Source organism: Callorhinus ursinus, unplaced genomic scaffold (assembly GCF_003265705.2).
Source record: "Callorhinus ursinus isolate GAN/ISIS: 27379988/994484 unplaced genomic scaffold, GSC_fseal_2.0 scaffold3, whole genome shotgun sequence".
NCBI classification, from domain to species: Eukaryota; Metazoa; Chordata; class Mammalia; order Carnivora; family Otariidae; genus Callorhinus; species Callorhinus ursinus.
Genome location: NW_027397065.1, coordinates 93398575 through 93419630, shown reverse-complemented (window position 1 = coordinate 93419630; position 21056 = coordinate 93398575). Strand labels below are relative to the sequence as shown.

Sequence of the window (21056 nt, the reverse complement as noted above, 5' to 3'; positions counted from 1 at the left end):
ACCTTTTTAATTCTAGCCATTCTATTACACGTGCAGCGGTGTCACATCTAATGTCGTGGTGTTAGTTTGCACTTCCGTAATAACTACAGATGTGAGGTATCTTTGCCTGGACTTATTTGCCTTTTATATACCCTCCTTGTGATGTGTCAATTCTAATCTTGTATCCATTCTTTTATTTTTTTTTAAGATTTTATTTATGTATTTGACAGAGAGAGACACAGCGAGAGAGGGAACACAAGCAGGGGGAGTGGGAGAGGGAGAAGCAGGCTTCCCGCCGAGCAGGGAGCCCGAAGTGGGGCTCGATCCCAGGACCCTGGGACCATGACCTGAGCCGAAGGCAGACGCTTAACGGCTGAGCCACTCAGGCGCCCCTCTTTTATCCATTCTTAAAAAATGCATTTGTTCTTTGGATGTTGAGTTTGATTAAGTTCTTTAGAGATTTTGGATACTAGCCCTTTATCTGATATGTCATTTGCAAGTATCTTCTCCCATTCTGTTGGTTGTCTTTTGGTTTTGTTGATTGACATTTCCTTTTTTTCTCCATGAAAATAACTCGATTTATTTTTTTAAATACCCAATCAGATAATTCCAAATATATAAGGTTACAAAAGCAGATTTTTGTCTGTAAGGGTCAGGACTGGGGTAAAGCAAGTAAGGCACATGGCATAAAATTTAAGGAGGGCACTCACTCACAGATTTCTGCAGGGTCTTCTTGTTGAGTTCTAAGAGTTCTTTATATATTTTGGATACAAGGTCTTTATCCTATATATGGTTTGCAAATATTTTCTCCCAATCTGTGGCTTACCTTTTTATTTCCTTTATATTGTTTTAGGAAGAGTCAAGTGTTTAATTTTGGTGAAGTTCTCTTTTTTTTATTTTGTTTTCTGTGTCCTAAGGACTTGACTTTTAGGCCTAAGATCCATTTTGAGTTAATTTTTGTATATGGTGTGAGGTAGGCATCAAATTTGTTTGTCTGTCCATCTGCCTGTCCACCTGCTCTAGCACCATTTGTGGGAAAGACCGTCTTTCCCCCATTGACCCACCCAGGCAACTTTGTGGAAAATTGTCAGTACAAGTGTGAATCTCTTCCTAGACTCTGTTCTGTTCCATTGATTTATAAGTCTCTCCTTCCTCAAGTACCATGGTTTTGATTACTGAACCTTTATAGTGAGTCCTGAAATCAGCTGGTGTAAGGCCTCCAACTGTTATTCTAATTTCTTTGCATATCTATATAAAATTGAGAATCAGTTTATTTATACAAAGCATCCTAGGAGTTTTGATTAAGATTGCTTTAAAGCCATAGATCAATTTGGAGGAAGAAGGTCTTGGGATATCTTTTTTGTAGGTTATTTTCGAGGCAATCTTGAAACCAATGACAGCCGAGTTGTAAGTATATTGCAGTGAGCTGCTGAACGATGCATGCCTCGATCTTACAAAGTAAGATCTTGAGCTTGAGCTGTGCGCCAGGGTGTGCAGTGCCAGTAGCTGCCTCAGTGCCCTGGGCACCCCATACGAGGAGGTGGTCAGGTACCAGCGGCACCCTTCAGACAAGCATCGCTTCATAGTACTCGTGAGGCCTTCTGGCGTTGGAGTAAATGAACTGAGAAGACAATTTATGGAACTTAATCCTAACCATTTCCAAAGTGCTGTGCCACATACTACTAGTTCCAAAAAGAGTTATGAAATGCAACGGACATGAGTATCACTATGTGTCAAAGGAAATATTTGAAATCTTCATGAATATCACAGGATGCTCGAGTATGGTGGATGCTGTTCAAACAGTCCTTAATGAAGGAAAGATCTGTGTCATGGACTTAGAGCCTCAGGGTATTCAAGTAGCTCAAACCCACAAACTGAAGCCCTATGTCATATTTATAAAGCCATCTAACATGAGTTGTAGGAAGCAGTCTTAGAAAAATGCCAAGATCATTACAGGCTACTTTGTGGACCTGAAGTTCAAGGATGAAGATCTACAAGAGCTCAAAAAACTGAAGACACAGTTTGGCTAGTTTTTTGATCATATGATTGTGAATGGCACTTGCAAGACTCATGTGCCCAATTGTCTACAGTTGAGAAGGCTCAGGAGGAGCCTCAGCGGGTACCAGCAACATGGGTTTCCTCAGATACTGAGTCTTAAGGAGGCCTTCTGCTTAGTGCTAGAGTTGTAACAACATTTGTCTATCACAGAGCTCTGGAGTAACAGCTGCAATGTAAAACAGCAGTATTTGCCCCATTGTAATATGTGCAACTTTAAAAGTAGTGCAGTTTATTAATTAATCTTATTTGAAAAATTATTAGCTTTGTATGTATGTAGAGTTACCTCCTTGGCTTTCAAAAAAAATCATTTCCTTTACCTCATATGCAGCAATGGTAAGAGTACAAACAATGTTAAGCCACTGAGTATGAGAACTTCTCTAGATTTTGTATGGTCTTTGTACAATTCAGATAAAAGAGCTTCCCTAAATAAAATAAGTAGTAGTTAATTTCAAGAAAAAGAATTTTTTTTAATTACTTAGAATTACAAAATTACAAAAAAAAAGGTAAGATCTTTATTAATCAGTACCTTTTATGACTCCATTGATATTGAAGTAGGGCTTTAAAAAAAACTACCACTGGATGACTTTGATTTATTAAATTCTTTGAATATCTTTTATTTTTTTTAAGATTTTATTTATTTGAAGAGAGCATAAGCAGGGGGAGCTGCAGAGGGAGAGGGAGAATCAGGCTTCCCACTGAGCAGGGAGCCTGACGTGGGGCTCGATCCCAGGACCCTGAGATCATGACCTGAGCCAGAGGCAGTTGCTTAACTGACTGAGCCACCCAGGTGCCCTCTTTGAATGTCTTTAGCTAGAATGACCATGGTAGAGAAATGACCAAGAATGTCCTAGATTTAATTCTTTGTGTGAAGTAGTCTACACAGAGGATGTTTTCCTTTGTGATTATGTACCTTTTGCACATTTAAAGTGTGTTGATTGATAGGAAACAGAGATAAACTGCAGCACAGGGAACAAAAATGCCTGTCCCCTTTCAAAGGTGTGTTTTAAAAAGCTTTTTTGACCTAATGTTTTGCCTTCTTTTGTTAAGTTTCTTTTTCCTTTCATTTTAATCATGTCATCCCCTTCCCACTTAAATTGCTTATTTTCTGAAAATGCCATATGAATAATTCTACTCTTTAATATCAATGCATATTTACAAGTACATAATTTAATAAACAAAATGAAATTTAGGGATATCCTTACTATTTGCATATTTATATTGCTTTTTACTTTTTAATAAAGAAAATAAAATTTGATCATCTGTATGACATAGGAGAAAATGAACTTATCTCAACAACTATGAATATAGTTGAACATATTTTAGTTAATATAAATCAAGGTAGTTTTTATTTATTTACCTGCTACTGTCAAAGTATGTGGCTTGAAGAGCATTACAAATCATATTAATTTTAAGATAAGTTGTCATGTTAACCTAAGATTCCAACAACCACCATTCTTCCATCCCTTTGTAGATACAAGAAATGCTTAGAGTCACTCATCAGCTTATCTGTGACTTCCTTTCATCACAGTTTGGCTCAAAAAATGTCTGAGGAAGTTAAAAGTAATCAGAAAGGTTTGCATGATGGGGAGGAAGCAGGGGCAAGGATTACAATAAAGAAAATAAAATCAGATGGAAGCCAGAAGAGGAGGGAACAAAACAAAGGCAAGGGAACAGATACAGTAACAGGATGAAAGCAAAGTTATGAAATGGTAGCCCAGCAAAATTCTAACCAAAGATAACTGGTGTAGCTTTATTCGTAACAAACTAAACATAGTAAAAGGCAAAATGCATCATTAAGGCTGAAGTGGATCATTGAGTAATAATGCTGGTAATAACCAGGAGTACAAAACAATCTGTAAACACCAAACAACATAGCCTGAAAGGCTTGGAGCACACACTGAGGGAATTACAAGGGGTAAACATAGTCATAATGGGAGATCTCACCTCCTCTCCAAAGCAAACAGATAAGCCGACCACAGATTGCTTAGAGTATATGTCTGAAGACATGATTTCTCTCTTCCACCCATGGGCATGCATAGTAATCTTAGAATACACATCCTTCCCAAGTACACATGGAACAGTTTCCAAAATTTGATAAAATTCTGGTCAAATTTTACAATTAGCTGATATATATTTACTTCAAGTGTATACAACTAGAGAATATTAGAGAACATACACTCTTCTTTAGTGTACTTGTACATTTGCTGAAATTAACCAGAATTGACCATTAGTCATAAGGTGGCAATAAATACAAAGAATTAATATCTGAAGAGTGCAGTGCAATAAAACTACAAATCAATAATAACAACAACACCCTTACATTTGGAAAATTGTATGTGTACTCCTAAATAGAGGAAGGGTCAGAGAATAACAAAGGAAATTGACTAATGAACAGGTGAGCCCTGTTTCTAGGTAGGGTATAGAAGTGTGTGAGACTTTTACTCCTGCTGAAACAACCAGAAAACCCTACATAAATGAAAACAATTCTACTTTCTTTTAAAGCCATCCAACAGCTGTGGATACACAGAGATCTAAGAGAACTAAATTATGGAGAGCCAATGACTTCCTAAGTGAGCAAGAACACCTGGGGCCAGTTACTGAGCCCGCAGGGAGTGCAGATGGAAGAGCAACCTAACAGAGAAGGACAATTGGTGCTCAGATGAGAAAAAATCGAACATAAGAAGCCTCAGGGCTAGTCTCACATTTAGATCCTTAATCCATTTTGAGTTTATTTTTGTGTATGGTAAAAGTGGTCTAGTTTTCTATTTTGTTCCATTGATCTATGTGTCCATTTTTGTGCCAATACCATACTGTTTTGATTATTACAGCTTTGTAATATAACTTGAAGTCTGGAATTATGTTACCTGCAGTTTTGTTTTTCTTTTTCAAGGTTGCTTTGGCTATTCAGGGTCTTTTCTGGTTCCATACAAATTTTAGGGTGGGTTGTTCCAGCTCTGTGAAAAATACTTCTGGTATTTTGACAGGGATTCCATTGAATGTGTAGATTGCTTTGGGGAGTGTGGACATTTTACAGTATTCTTCCAAACCATGAGCATGGAATGTCTTTCCATTTCTTTGTGTCCTCTTCAATTTCTTTCATCAATGTTTTGTAGTTTTCAGGGTATAGGTCTTTCACCTCTTAGGTTAAGTTCATCCCTAGATATTTTATTATTTTTGGTGCAGTTGTAAATGGGATTGTTTTCTTAACTTCCTGCTGCTTCATTGTTAGTACTTATAAATGCAACAGATTTCTGTGCTTTGATTTCATATCCTGCAACCTTACTGAATTCATTTATCAGTTCTAGTCATTTTTTGGTGGAGTTTCTAAGGTTTTCTATATATAGTGTCATGTCGTCTGCATATAGTGGAAGTTTTACTTCTACCTCATGGATTTGGATGCCTTTTATTACTTTTTGTTGTCTGACTGTTGTGGCTAGGACTTCCAGTACTATGTTGAATAAAAGTGGTGAGACTGGACATTCCTGTCTTGTTCCTGACCTTAGGAGAAAGCTAAGCAGAATAAGTCAGAGAAAGACAAATACCATATGATCTCACTCATATGTGTAATTTAAGAAACAAAACAAATGAGCAAAGGAAAAAAAAAGAGAGAGACAAACCAAGAAACAGACTCTTAGCTATAGAGAACACACTGATGGCCACCAGAAGGGAGATGGGTGGGAGGGTGGGTGAACAGGGCAATGGGGATTAAGGAGGGCACTTGTGATGAGCACGGGGTGTCATATGCACTAAATTGTATACCTGAGACTAACATTACGCTGTATATTAACTAACTGAAATTAAAATAAATTTTAAAAAATATGACAACACAAGCACCAAATGTGGAAGGGAGTAAATTGAATTATACTACTATAGGTTCTTACATTGTTTTTAAGTAACAAAATATAACTTGAATAGTAAATGATGAAGAGTTAAAGATGCATGTTGTAAATATTGACAGCAACTACTGAAAACAATACAAAGAGGTGTAACTAAAAAATCAGTGGAGGAGATAAATGGAATCTACAACATAGAAGAGGGAATAAAAGGGAGAACAAAGGAACAGACAGGCAAATAGAGATTACATGCAAAGATGAGAGATTTAATCCAGCCATATTTGTAATTATAGTAAATGTAGTTAAATGAACTAAAAATTCTAACTAAAAGGCTGATATCATTAGACACAGGCTGGGAAAAAGGCAAGACCATCTAAATGCTGGTTATAAGGAATGCCCTTTAACATAAAGACATGCAAAGGGTGACGGGAAAAGAATGAGAAAAGATATGCCGTTACATAGGAAAAGGTTAGGTGGTGATCTTATGGCCAGACGAGTCAGATCTCCGACAGCGCGTGCCGCCAGGGCCACATGGGGGCAGGACAATTCATAGTGGTAACAGGCTCCATTTGTCAACAGCGCACTTAATAACAGAACATCCAGGTACAGTAAACCAAACAAATGACAACACTAAATGGAGATTTTCAAGCTCTTCTGTCAACAATTGAAACTGATTAGTAAAAAAACAAAAAACACTAAGGATATTAAAAGATCTGAACAACACCTAACTGACCTATTTGACATTTATAGAACATTACATCCAGCAAATGCAGAATACACATTCTTTCCAAGTGCACGTAAAACACTTTCAAGATGGACAACATGACATAGGTCATTAAAAATAAAATTTTAAAATTTCAAAGAACAGAAATAGAGTATTTTTTCCTAACCACTGTGTTATCATCAGCATTAAATAACAACAACAACTAGGAACTCCTAAAATATTTGGAAATTCAGTAACACATTTATGAAGAACCATGGGTTAAAGAAACCAAAAGGAAAATGACTGGAACTGAACCATAATGAAAACACAACATGTAGAAATTTTTACATACAGCTAAAACAATGCTTAATGTATAATATATAGTTTGGAGGAGGAAAGTCTAGTATTAATTATCTAAATTTCCACCTTAAGCTAGGAAAAGAATAGCAAATTAAATCCAGAAAACAAAGAATAGCTAATTAAATCCAGAAAACAAAGTTGCATGCTCAGCAAAGACTCACTAACATCACTTACAAAAAAGTGCTGTTCCATTAGGTGTGAGCAAGACAACTGAGAGACTGGGATATTTGGGGGGAAATCCGGAAGAATCCTACATCCATAGTCTTTCCCTACTGTCTTTATGTTCTTGCTCCCTGCAGAGGTGCTGGGAGACACAGTGGTGTGGCTGTGGCCAACCCAGGGGAGACAGTAGACCCCCCCACACAGTCAGCAAAGATGGCCCTCTGTGCCCATTCAAGTCCTGTGAAGAGACTGACCCACACAGAAACCTAATCAGGAAGCTTAGTGTAGAGAACTACCTTCTGGTATCATGCGATTAACCATAAAGGGGCCAAGACAGCTCAGCTGGGGCCAAGGGAAAGCACCAGCAAACCTCCAAGGGGGTCCCTTCTGCACCAGGGTGATGGTGAAGGAATGAGCATTTTTATATTTTTTAAAGCAAAAATAAAATGTTTTGAGTGTGTACGACCATACTTTCATAGTGATGACTTGCTTTAACAGACCAGTCCTGATCACCCAGAACAGGAGAGAACTCCGGGGAACAGTGTAGTCAGCACGGGAAATCGAGGGGAGAGGGAGCGGGTCTCAGTAATGTAGTGAGCAGCCACCCAGCACTCTGCAGGCCACTCAGGAGAACACCAGCATAGACTTTTGTCTGTGAGTTAGGGTCGAACACAGAGAGAGGGGAGGGGACTGACTTCTCAGGCTCAAGCAATGAGAGCCATCACAAAAAGGAAGTTGATAGATTGGTGGCAGAAACATCTAGAAAATCTGTGCTTCAGAAGCATCAGAAGCAAAATTAAAAGCCAAATAAAAGCTGTTTCTTATGTCATGTTTGCAGAGAACTCATAGAAATAAGTAAAATACTAAGTCCAATATAAAAGTTGGCAGAGCCTTGAAGAGATAACGTACAGAAGAGGTGCTGCTGTACATGGAAGACCCGGGAAGGCTGGGCTTTCGGTGGCCAGAGAGGCACAAAGTAGATGACAAGACACAAGCTTTTGTTTACTAACGAGCAGAAGATTATGAAGATTAATATTCAGAGCAGGGAGAATTCAGTAAGATAAACAGGCTGATACTCTTCTCATATTTGTGGAAATTGGAATGACCTCTCTGAAAAGCAGTGGTTTAATATGGATGGAGACTTTATATTGTCATGCACAGTTTGAATCAGACATCTTAACCTACAGCAAATGACTTAAAATACAGGACCAGGGACACCCAACTGGCTCAGTGGGTAGAGCATGGGGCTCTTGATCTCAGGGTCATGAGTTCAAGCCCCATGTTGGGTGCCGAGCCTACTTATAAAAAAATTAATTAAAATAAAATACAAGACCAGATTTATTCCAATAGTATGTATTACAATAATACTTATAGTAAAAAATGGAAATAAATATTAGGGGAATGGTTAAACTAATATATAAATATGATGGATTATTATATACAAATTAAAATTATTTTTAAAGAAATTTTTTAAAAATAGAGGAGGAAATTATTATGACATAATATTAGTCCAATAAGTGGTGTAAATTTGTCTCATACCAGTTTTTTAACATGCACTTTTTAAACCATCACAAGAGGACATGCAGCGATGTTAGGGTGCTTGTGCTGTGGTAAGCCTGTGGGTATGGAAAAGGACTGGTTCTGCATTTTCTACTTTCTTAACTTTAGAAATATCCCCTAATTACTAAAATCAGAAATGAAACCTTGAAAAGTCAAAGAGAAAAGAAAACTGATGATTTAGCCGATGGCAACTGTAACTTCATGCTGAGGTCCCTGAGGTGTGATGCTCAGGCCCAGCTGAGACACGCAGACATTAACAAGGCCTGAGTGCATGGGGGGTTCATGTGGCAGCCAGACTGTGCACAGAACTAGGGCTGAGGGCATGCTGAAGACCCTCTAGTGACCTGACCACTGCACATTCACTGTTCAGTTGTGGCTGGTGGTAGGTTGCTGGGTGGACCACCTGGGGTCAGCCACAGGACCAGGTGGTGCAGGACCCTGACAGTGAGCACACAGTGAGGACAGGGTTCCATGGACACACAGAGAGGGAAGCTCATCCCTCTGTGCCCAGTCAGGCCCAGGAAGGCTGCCTGTCCCCTTGCCCAGGACAAGTGGACAGTGGATGGTCTCCATGGAACAATGGGATGTGGAGTCGTCAAGGACCCAGGAGGCTCAGCCTCACTTCTCACGTTCAGTCCACAAGTTCTCCCTCTGACTTTTCCAAAGGACCATAAAAGTTCTGTTTTGTTTTAAGTGGAAGAGTGAAGCTAAACTTTTTGGAGTATTATAATAACTGCTGTGATACATTTTTATGGTTGAAAACCTGCTGCTGATCTTGAGAAATTCAGGTTCTTGGACTGCTGTGTGAAAGCCCATTATAAAGAAGGGCCCTGAACTTGTTTTTAGCAGCTGAACTGCGGCTCATAAACAATGAAGCCCACCAACTTCTTCTTGAATAAAAAAAAAAAAAAAAAAAACTTGAATTCTGTCACTTCTTCCTTGAAACACTGTAAATGTTCTGAGCACACCATTTAGGGAAGATGTTGAAATGAGATAAAGAATTACTCCTTGCAGGGATGCCTGGGTGGCTCAGTCAGGTAAGTGTCTGACTCTTGATTTCAGCTCAGGTAATGATTTCAGGGTTGTGAGATCGAGCCCTGCATCAGTTCCACGCTCAGCATGGAGTCTGCTGGAGAGTCTCTCTCTCCCTCTCCCTCTGCCCCTCCCCCTGCTCATCTGCATGCCTTCTCTAAGTAAGTAAGCAAGTAAATAAATTAATTAAATCTTTTAAAAATAAAAGGCGCCTGGGTGACTCAGTCATTTAAGCCTCTGGCTCTTGGTTTTAGCTCAAGTCATGATCTCAAGGTCGTGAGGTTGGGCTCTACCCTTAGTGCAGTCTGCTTGTCCCCTCTACCTCCGTGCTTGTGCTCTCACTCTCTGTCATAAATACATAAACTCTTTTCAAAAAATAAAATAAAAAATTTATAGTAACTTCCAAAGGAATAAGATATCTAGGAATAAATTTAAACAAAGAGGTGAAAGACTTGCTTACAGAAAACTACAAAATGTTGCTGAAAGAAAGAAAAGAAGGGCTAAGACATGGAAAGACACCTGTGTTCATGGACTGGAAGATTTAATACTGTTAAGATGGCAGTACTACCCAAAGTGATCTGTAGATTCAGTGCAATCTCTCTCAAAATCACAGCAATGTGGTTTTTTTGCAGAAATAGAAAACTCTATCCTTAAATTCCTGTGGAATCTCAAGAGAGTCCAAGTAGCCAAAAGAATCTTGAAGAACAAAGCTGGAAGACTCACATTTTCTGATTTCAAAACTCATTACAAAGCTACAGTAATCAAAACAATGTGACACTGCCGTAAGACAAACATATAGACCAGTGGGACAGAGTAGAGAGCCCAGAAATAAACCCTCATATATAGGGTTAAATGATGTCTGACAAGGGTGCCAAGACCATTAAGTGGGTAAGGATCATCATTTCAACAAATGGTGGTGGGAAAACTGGACATCCACATGCTAAGGAATGAGGTTGGGCCTTACCTCACACCATACACAAAAATTAACTCAAAATGGATCAAAGACCTATGAGCAAGAGCTAAAACTATAAAACTCTTAGAAGAAAACATAGGGGAAAATCTTCATGACATTGGATTTGGCAGTGATTTCTTGGATATGACACCAAAAGCACAGACAACAAAAATAACGAGATAAATTGGATTTCATCAGAATTTAAAACTTTGTTCTTAAAGGGCACTACCAACAGAGTAAAACAACTCTCAGAATAGGAGAAAATATTTGCAAATAACATATCTGATAGGGGATTAATACTCAGAAAAATGAAGAACTCCAAAAATTCAACAATAACAACAACAAACCCAAGTTAGAGATGGACAAAGGATTTGAATGGATATTTCTCCAAAGGAGATATTGTTGGTCCACAGCACTCTTGGGAGCTTTCCAGGTGTAACCTGAAACTGGCCCTTGTACTCAGAGGGCAGGAAGAGACTGAAGAAAGAGGCGGCTGCTCCAGATTGGCGGGTGGTGGTTTTAATAAACAAAAGGAACTTACATACAAAGCAACAAGATGGATAGAACCCACCTCTGCCCACGAAATCATATAAGTTTTTATGGAGGCCTCAACCAGGCTCAGTCACATATACCATGCACCGCGTCCCTGTCTCAAGTCTGTGTTCTTGAAGCAGCCTCTGGTAGTGGGAAAGGCAAGCAGCACCCACATCCAGGGACAGGGGAAGTAGGTGAGGAGCTTCCAAGAGCCCGGATCCAGCTTACAAGTCAACTGGTGGTTGTGTCTTTTCCATGACCTTCCTAACATATACAAATGGCCAATAAGCAAATGAAAAGATGCTCAACTTCACCAATCATTAGGGAAATGCTTCTTATGTGGAATCTGCCCCAGACCTTATGTATGAGTAGGGATGATCATATTAGTCCCATTTTTCAGATGAAACTAAAGTACAGAAGTGGAAGGCACCAATTACAGATCGTACATGTACTGGTGATATATATTGTGTGCCCTGAACCTCTGCCTTATCATTCAGTAGGTACCTCTCCACCATCATGCCATGCTGCTTCACCGTCCTGGCAAGACTGTGGCTCTCTGTGTTCTATCCCACTGTCAGACACCACCTTCAGGGATGGGCACATGATCTACTGCTACAGACTGAATGTGTCCCCCACAAAATTTGTGTATTGAAACTTCACTTCCAATGTGATGGTATTAAGAAGTGGGACCTTTGGGAAGTGATTCAGTCAATACCATTCATGCCTTTATAAAGGAAGTCTCAGAAGGCACCCTTGCTCCTTCTGCCAGGTGTGAAGACACCGCAAAAACCTGGTCATCTTTGAACCAGGAAGCTGGCCCTGACCAGACAACACACCTGCCAACACCTTGATCCTGGATTCCCCAGGCCCCCAGAGAGTGAGAAGGAAATTTCTATGTTTATAAGCTACCCAATCTATGGTATTTTTGTTACAGAAATTTGAATGGACTGAGACACCCAGTTAGAGTCTTACCTGGGCTTGTATAAAGATGTTGCAGACAAGAAATCCTCTTTCTACTTGCTTTATGTATCAGGAGGATTTTCACCTTAACCCAGCCTGTCTGCATAGTGAAGCCAAGTGGAACAAGGGAGAGAAACAGGGCGCCAGTGACACATTTGAGCCCCCTACTTGGGCTGGGTCTGAAGCTCCTCTCCTCCAGCCTTCCCAGTGACCCAAGACAAATTCATCTTACAACCCAGAGAGCCTTGATTAATCCATGCACTGTCCCATTGTCTATGTTCATTCATCCTGGGGCCCACCCTCCCCATTCCATTTCCCTTGCACCTGGCTGGAGTCCTGCTGCCTTTCAAAGGCCAGGATAACCGGTGCTCTCCTCTCCAGCTCACTCCCCCTGGCCTCAGCAGAATCTCTGTCCTCTGTGTCCTCACAGCACTTGGTGCTCCCCACTTGTCAGCCTGCGTTATGGCTGTCTGGGTGTCCCTGCCAGGTGGTACCGGACAGGAGTTAAAACCACAGGCTCTGCAGGAGGAGAGATGTGGGGTCCCTGCTCTACCACTACCAACTGTAAAGACCTACACCAGCCATCGCTCTGATCCTTGATTTTGTTCATCTGTAGTGGAGGGTAGTAATAGTACCCACCTGCAGCAGACACTTAACTGTAGCGTATGGTCACTCCTGACCCTTGGAGTCATCCACTTGCCCAGCATGCCTTGTAAACAGGGGCAATCCCTCACTCCCTTATTGCCAATGAGAGATAGAAGTCTGCTGGGGTGAAATGTTCATGAGAACATGTTCCCCTTGGAAAGGAAAGACACATGAAGGCACTTTTCCCTGCTTGGGACACTGTGTATAAAGATGAGATCATTAGGCTGGGGCCACCATCGCCATGCCCATGGGGTGACCAGCCTCAGGATGAAACACATGCACATAAAGGGCTCTGAAATAGAGAGCACCCGGTTCTCAAAGGTGTCACTGAGCCTCTGCTCAGACCATGGGGCTTGTCTCCTTCACATTTTGCAGGGGGAGAATTCATCCTCTCCATCGCTTAGCCAAGAGTCACCAGGCATCTTGTTACCTGCGGCCCGTGAGTCCCACCAGCAGATCATCTTGTGGGGTAAGGGTTCAATGCCGTGATGCATGCAAAGTGCTGAGCATGTTGTTGGCACCCAGTCAGTGTTGGTTAAAGTCAGATCCCAACTGTGCCCTTTGGGATCTGGGTGGTAGAGCGGTTTTCAGGCCAGGATGGGGAGTGCCAGAGCTGAGGTGTGAGAGCTACACAGTCCTCCCACACTCTCCACCCTGAGTCTGCACAGACCCCCAGGAAGGGGGCCCCTCCCAATGACCGTTGGCCTCGGACCCTCTGCTTCCAGAACTTTCTGTCATGAAGCTCATTCCTGGGGCTCACGCTGCTGATCCCCCTGCACACCTTTAGGCCACAGCTCAGGTTGAACTTCTCTCTCTGGTGGCCCTTGGGATTCTCACTGCTGCTGACCACAGGGCTGGACGATTCCTGGATCTTCATGTCCAGTGTGGGGTGGGCGCTGACCATGCAGCAAGGACACTGGCCACACCTGTGCGCCCCCATGGGGCTTCACGGGGCCCCACATGGCCACACCCTTCAACTTCCGTGGCCTCAGATTCTGCAAAAGCATCTGACACCCAGGTGGGGCTCCAGGCCCAATGATGGGCTTGGTATTTTAATTAGAGCAAAATTGGGGGGGGGGCGTTTCTAACAATGGTCTGTGTGAAGAGTTTCTCATACCACAGAAAATGCTGTTGTATTTTTACGATGGGATCTCAACCATTAGAAATACACTGGAAAAATAATGAAATGAAACACACATAGATGTTAACAATGCTGACTTCTGGGGGTTGGTGTTGGGATTATTATTTTCTTTCTTTCTGAATCCTCCAGGTTTTGCAATGCACAGGTATTATTTTTCCAATTTGAAAATCTTAATTTTTAATTAAGCGTGGCCACAGGTGCCCAGTAAATACTAGCTTCATTTGTGCCAGACCCTACCCCCAGCCCAGGCTGTGGGCTCCTGGAAGGCTGGACGGTGCCCCCTTCCTGTGGCCCAGGACGAGTGCATAGCGGGAACCCCATTCATGAGGCCTTGGCTCTTAGGAACATACCAGTGTATTTTAGGTACAATTTCCAAATCCAGATGTATGAAAACATTAAGTATTTTCTAGACCTCAACTCTGAGGAAAACTAATATAAAATAAATGCAAAAGACAACCTTCAGTAAGATTTTAAACTCTAAGTTTTAAGGAGAGAAAAGATATCACAAAAAAGTCAAGAAATTCAACTTGTTTGAAATTTAAGAGAGGAAAGGAACATAACTAAAAAGCAAGTAAACTGGGACAAACATAAGCAGCTAGTAGATACATAACACAGACAAACATTTGCTAATGGTGAGGGCAAAAATTATTGTCTTGTTCAAGTTTTTAAAAACCTCACAGCACTAAGAAGGCAAAAACAAGGCCACAGTTCATAAAAGGAACAAAAATACAGAAATTTTACAGAAAAGAAACAAATATCGAAAAAGGGGTTGGCTTCATGAACACATAGGTGTGATTTAAAACAACAGTGTTCCACAGCGTGTGTGTGTGTGTGTGTGTGTGTGTGTGTGTGTGTGTGTGTGTATTTAGGGTAAGATTCCTCAGTGTAAAGCCTCATGCCACTGAATCCTGGCAAAACTGTCACAGTGGCTCATCACTGCTGGCAGTGTGTCTTTTGATGGCAGATTTGTCATTTTGCCAAGAATCATGGAAGACGTTCATGATCTTTTATCCTTAACCCTAATCCCAGGAATGTTTCCTAAAACAATAATTTAAAGGAAAAAGAAATGGTAACAAAAGAAAGTGAAACATTGCTTGCATCTACTATTTATAATAGAAAGAGATAGAAGCACAATAGATCTCTGACCACAGAGGACTGGCAAGTCGCCACTAGGACAGCAAGAATGAGAGAGGAACCTGGGGAAATGCTGGCTGAACACCCAAGTTGTGTCTACATTGGTACTGTGGGTTAGAGCAGTCTGTCTTGCATGGATAAGGGAAAGAAAAGTCACAGATCTTGAGATGTATCTGAATGAGGTTCTTTTTCATTTCCTCTGTCACTATAAGAATGTTTGTGCAATAAGTCAGTGCTAGAGTGGAGAGAAGCAAGGTATACGGTAACTGAACTGGTACGGTAGGACGTGGTCCCATGTTAGGATCTGCAGCTGCCGCTTCTGACATGTCGGGGTCCCACCTCTTGTTCCTCAAACTGCTGGGCATTCTCATGCCCATGCCAGACGCTGCTTGTGTTTGCCTGTGTCCTTAGCCGTCCTGCAGTCTAAACCTCTTCTACAGCAGGTTCTTTTCAAAGATGTGCTTCACAACTCCCCCACATAATCTACACCCGAGTTGCAGACTTCATGGGCCCCTTCACGTTAGTAGAAGGCCCCTATTGCCTTGGGTGGGAGCCTGCAGCCGATATTGTTAGTGTCCAGACAGACCCCGCCATCCTCTCATGGTGCCCCCTGACCCTGTGATTCCAGAAGTAGCCCTCCTCTTGGGGGGCTGCCTGTGGGTGCCTGGGAAAACCAGAAGTGCTGTGGAGCTCAGCCTAAGGGCTGGTGTGGAGGGAGGGTGAAGGCCCAGCCCATTCCCCAGGTGGGGACCGTTCCTAGGAGAGACTCTCCCCAGAGCCCCCAGGCTGCCCGGACAGCCCCTTCCATGGACTCCCCCCCCCCCCAGTCCTATCGCCTACCTCCCCCGGTCCTCTCGGGAGGAACCACCACAGAGGTCTCATCTCCTTCCCTCCCTCTCTCGTCCCAGGCCAGGTACACAGGCCTCATCTTCTTCCATGAAGGTTGGCCACTGTGCATCGATGAGAAGGTGGTGGTGCAGTTGGCGTCCCTCCGTGGAGTCAGGCTCAGGCCTGGGGACTTCTACCTGCAGGTCACATCAGTGGGGAAGCAGTCAGCCAGATTGGTTTTAAAATGCCTCTCCCAGAGTGGACGAGGCTCAGAAGAAGTCACTGTCCCTGAGGCCATGTACGGCTGCGTCTTCACGGGAGAGTTCCTGGAATGGCTGAACGGGGAGCGGAACGGTGTCCCCTTACAAAACTGCTTGCTGACCTCAGGCTCTGCGGTCTTCCACACCCCATGGAGCAGTGTCACAGACCCCATCTTTGTACCGACATTCAGAACTATCCTGCCCCACTGCAGCTGTCCTGGGCCTGAGCAGCCACCCCCCAAAAGCATCTCCAAAGCTCTGGCCCCAGCACCAGCCGTGGCCAACACCCGTCCCCAGGAGACCACCCCTTCCAGCAACACCCCAACCCTGCCCCACTGCCATAGGCATCCTGGCAGTGACCAGCCCAGCCACCAACCTTCCCCAGGAAGAGCTGGGTGGGAAGGCCCTAGGATCCCATTTGGGAGCTCCGATGGAGGCCTTGTCAGGGTTGGGCCCTCAGAGCTGGGCCCACGGGAAGGACCAACAGGGAGCCTGGATGCCACAGACAAAAGGGACAGCCCCCAGGCCCTCACTGTCTGTGAGGACATGGGCAGTCCAAGCTCCAGAAGGCAGTTGCCCAGGGACTCAGCCAGCATGGAGGCCAGACGTTGGTTCAGGAAGTCCTACATGGAGGCCCTGCGGAACCCCATGCCCCTGGGCTCCAGTTCCGAAGAGTCTCTTGGGGACGAGGCCTGCAGCTCCCAGACCGCGGCGGCCAGGGCAGCAGCCAGCCCAACCCAGAAGGAAACGCCCAGCCCCTGGGGAGGCTCCGTAGAGATCCCAAGTCAGGAAAAATGTCCGGGAGCCACAAGGAGCACTCTTCCCCAGAGGTCTCGGTCCTGGGACAGGTCCCTCAGGAGCTGGCGAGGTGACAGCCGGCAGGCCTCCCACCACTCAGTCAGCACCAGTCCGGGAGGCCCCTTAGGAGGACAAGCTGAGGGGGCCAGAAGTGCAGGCTCCAGCTGCAACCCCTGCACCACAGCGGAGAGTCCAGGTAATGTCCCGCCCCGACCCTTCCTGCTCCTGCCCAACCCTCTCCCCATGCCCCTCCCCCACTCCTTCCCCTCCTGCCTTCTCCTTGCCATGGTGTGTCTTTCCTCTGGTCAGTGGACCGAGGAGAAGCCTGTGTCCACATCCGTATCGACTGCTGAAAATAATGGTCACATGGGCTCCGTTCCTGTGACTGCCACAGCAAATACCACAGACAGGGTGACTTTGGACATTTATCCCATTGGTCCTGGGGCCAGTATGACCTAGAAGTATGACATCAAGAAATTGGCAGGGCTGTGCTCCCTTCAGAAGCTCTAGGGGAGGGTCCTTCCAGCGGCAGGGGGCTCCCCCTGTCCAAACATCTTCTCCCCGTGTCTCTCTGTGTGTCACACCTTCCTTTCTCTTACAAGAACACCTCTCTTTGGATTCAGCGTCCACCGAACGCTTCAGTATTCACATCTGCGAAGACCCTTTTCCAAGTACGGTGATATTCACAGGTTCTGGGTAGACCTGTCCTTTTGGGGTCACCACTCACCCCACCACATTGCATTAATACTCCTTTCCTATGGGTCAGTTGGATGCTATGCTCATGGTTATTAACACCAGCCCCTGAGTTACACACACCTCAACGGCCTGCAAAACGTGCTGAACTATTTCCTAACTACTGGAAGTGTCTCCCATATTGCTCTGGAGGGAAAACATGATTGTCTAAAGAGTGTTGGCAGGACATCAAGAATTCAATGGAAGGAATGACAGCATATTTCTTAGGTCAAATATTTCCTGTTTTTGAATAAAGAAATGTTCTGTGAAGAACAAAAGCAGTGATTTTGGAGGAAGTGAAGAACAGGAACCCTCAGAAGGCAGGCTAGCCCCAGCATCCGACACAGTGAAGAAACTGTGGCTTCCTCACCTGGGCAACATCTGGCCCGCCCACCTGGCCCAAGGAGGGACTTGCTCACACCTCTGGATGGGCCTGCTGCTTCCAAAATGAGGGTGCCTGCTCCTGTCTGAAATTCTGACAGGGTCCGTACAGCATAGAGCACACACCGACTTACCACAAAAAGTTTTACAATAAAATTATTGGCTTAGGGTTAGCACTTTTTAAGAACATTCTACTGCCTCCCTGCAGTTCAGTTAAAATTAGAATACAGCAACAACTCCCCGAACATTGTTTCCAGGGCCTAAACCACAGTCACACACACGCTGGATGTGAAAACTCATGTCTGCAGCTCATCTCAGCAAGGGGTCAGCCTTAAGTACGTGTCTCTACAGAGAACTGCCACCTGTGCAGATGCCGTCCGTGGACATTCAGGCACAGCGTCCCTGGGCAGTGTGGCAGTATGGGACACACATGTTCCACTGCAGGCAGGATCCCTGGCAGTCATGGAGGCAGTGGGTTTGGCTCACACAAACCAGTGTTGCCAAGTGGAAGCCAGGTTTGGCCCGCTGGCTCCCTGTGCATCACAGAGCACCCCCTGCAGATGCCAGTCTTGTCAGAGACGTGCTGTTCTCAAGCAGCCTTTTCTCTGGGGTCCCCGGCGGGCTCTGCCTCAGCTCCAGAGACTATGCGTGAGTTAGCACGGAGGGTTGGTGGGGAGAGAAGGCTCGTTTCCCTCACCTGAATGGGGAGTGCCCTTCCTGAGAGCACTCTTTCCCTTCCTCCACCTGTCCCCTCCTGTGGATCGTCCAGAGCCGTGGAAGAGGGAGCCTGTGGATAAGAAGACACTGCTTCCACCCACGAGAAGCTGGGCAGTGGCACCAGAGGCCTGGGCAGAAGGGCCTCGATCATTGGTCACCCAGTGAGTAGCCAGTGGCTTGTTGGTACAGGCATTCTCCTCCATCCTTGCTACCTGGACACACACTTGTCCCTGGAGTGCAGTTTGTGGTGTGGCCCTAGAACTCATGTCCTCATCAACATAGGAAAATGCCTCAGCTGGAACATCCTGCTGAGACCTAAGTTGAACAAGTAACGATTAGCACACTCACTTGTCCACAGCACAAACATTGTTTCTCTGTTCCAGCTGCCACTCCTGTTCCACTTGGTTCTCCTCTCCTGTTCCAGGTGCTCCTCCTCTGTTCCAGTCACTCTTCCTCTGTTCCAGATGCTGCCATTCTGTCTAGTTCTCCTCTGTTCCAGGTGCTCCTCCTCTGTTCCAGCTACTGCCCCTGGTCTATCTGGTTCTCCTCTGTTCCAGCTACTCCTCCTGTTCTACCTGGTTCTCCTCTGTTCCAGGTGCTCCTCCTCTGTTCCAGCTACTCCTCCTGTTCCATCTGGTTCTCCTCTGTTCCAGCTCCTTTTCTGTTCGAACTTGCTTTCCTCTGTTCCAGTTTGCTCCAGCTCCTGAGACTTTGTTTTGTCTCTTCTTTGAACGTAAAATCAACCTAATTTCAAAACACTAAATGTGACATTTCAGTTTATTTCAAGAATATCATATTCATTCAGCCAGCGGCAAGTGAGCACCTGTTTCTTGATTAGCCACATGAGGGTACTCTTTTTATTCCTAGCCATTTTAATACCGTAGCCCCCAGGACCTCAGACCTCTCCTTTCACTGTCCCACAGTCTGCAAGCTGAATTCAGGAAAAGGCCACATGAATGACCTCCTCAACTAGGAAGACTTCTAATAAGAAAAGAGCACATGAATGTGTTGTTTGCTCCCCCCATCCATGTGAGGAAGCTTGAGGTCAGTGTAGAATTAAAACATTAGAACACTTGGGAACCCCAAAATTTTACCAATGGTGCTGATGTATTCTAGAAAATATTTGAACATACATGAAAAAATTCATTCTCAAGGATACTGTGCAGTTGTAACCAATCAGCTGGTGAAGGGACAGACAAAATGTGGTCCACCACACAGTGGGGTGAGACCCATGGAAGGAATGACACTCTGACCCAGGAGAAGTCAGGGGTGAATCTCAAAAGCAGTTGTGCTGAGTGAAAGAAGTCAGACACAAAGGACCCCATAGTGTCTTGATTCCATTTGTATGAATGATCCAGGACAGAAAGCACACAGGTGGTTGCCAAGGGTAGGAGGGGTCTTTCTGGAGGGATAGAAATGTTCTAAAACTGACCTATGGTTATGGTCGGACCGCTTGGTAAAGTTGCTAAAATCCACTTAATTATATACTTGAAATGAGTGAGTTTTATTATACATAAAATATACCTAATAAAGTTGTTTTATTTTTTAAATTAAAAGTAGGCTCCACACCCAATGTGGAGCCCAAAACGGGACTTGAACTCATGACCCTGAGACCAAGATCTGAGCTGAGATCAAGAGTCAGATGCGTAACTGACTGAGGCTCCCCAAAGTTGTTGTTTTTTTAAATATATATATAAAGAATGCTGTGGGCTTTTCTGGTCCAGCTAGAATGAGAGCTGTTAAGAGAGTTATAAGACATTAGCCCTGTAAGAAGTTCAGGAAGAGACTAAGGGACAGGAAAGCGAAGTCCGGATTGGTTCAGGGTGCCCCACAGGGTCTTAGGTGCCAACTAGCTCTGGCCAAGACCATCTCTCCGCTCAATGGGGTAACACAGGCCCGGGGGGTTGCAAGGCTAGGGGGTTGAATCGGCTTGCTCTGTCTGTGGTATGGCTTATCCCCTGTGAAGTGCAGTGTAGAAGACAGGGCTGAGGAGCGAGCCCACAAGCCTCAGCCACTGCTGTCTCCAAGCTGGTGCATGAACATGAGCCCTCCCCTTCAGGGTGATGCAGGAGATCCAGATCCCCCTTCTCTGGGTGATACAGGAGAGCCTGCTTCCCCCTCTCCGGGTGATGCAGGAGGTCCAGGTCCCCCTTCTCTGGGTGATGCAGGAGAGCCTGCTTCCCCCTCTCTGGGTGATGCAAGAGATCCAGGTCCCCCCTCTCTGGGTGATGCAGGAGGTCCAGGTCCCCCCTCTCGGGTGATGCAGGGGAGCCCGGTCCCCCTTCTC

At 44.4% G+C, this 21056-nt stretch overlaps 1 protein-coding gene across 1 annotated transcript in view; it reads left to right on the top strand.

The window, feature by feature from the left end:
• The window catches only part of PLEKHG4B (pleckstrin homology and RhoGEF domain containing G4B), a 91827-nt gene that overhangs the window by 30279 nt on the left and 40492 nt on the right, over nucleotides 1–21056 (top strand). Inside the window, exon 4 of the mRNA XM_073891144.1 lies at nucleotides 15962–17135. Within this exon, the coding sequence (XP_073747245.1) occupies nucleotides 15962–17135 (1174 nt within the window). The remainder of the gene's footprint in view (nucleotides 1–15961; nucleotides 17136–21056) is intronic.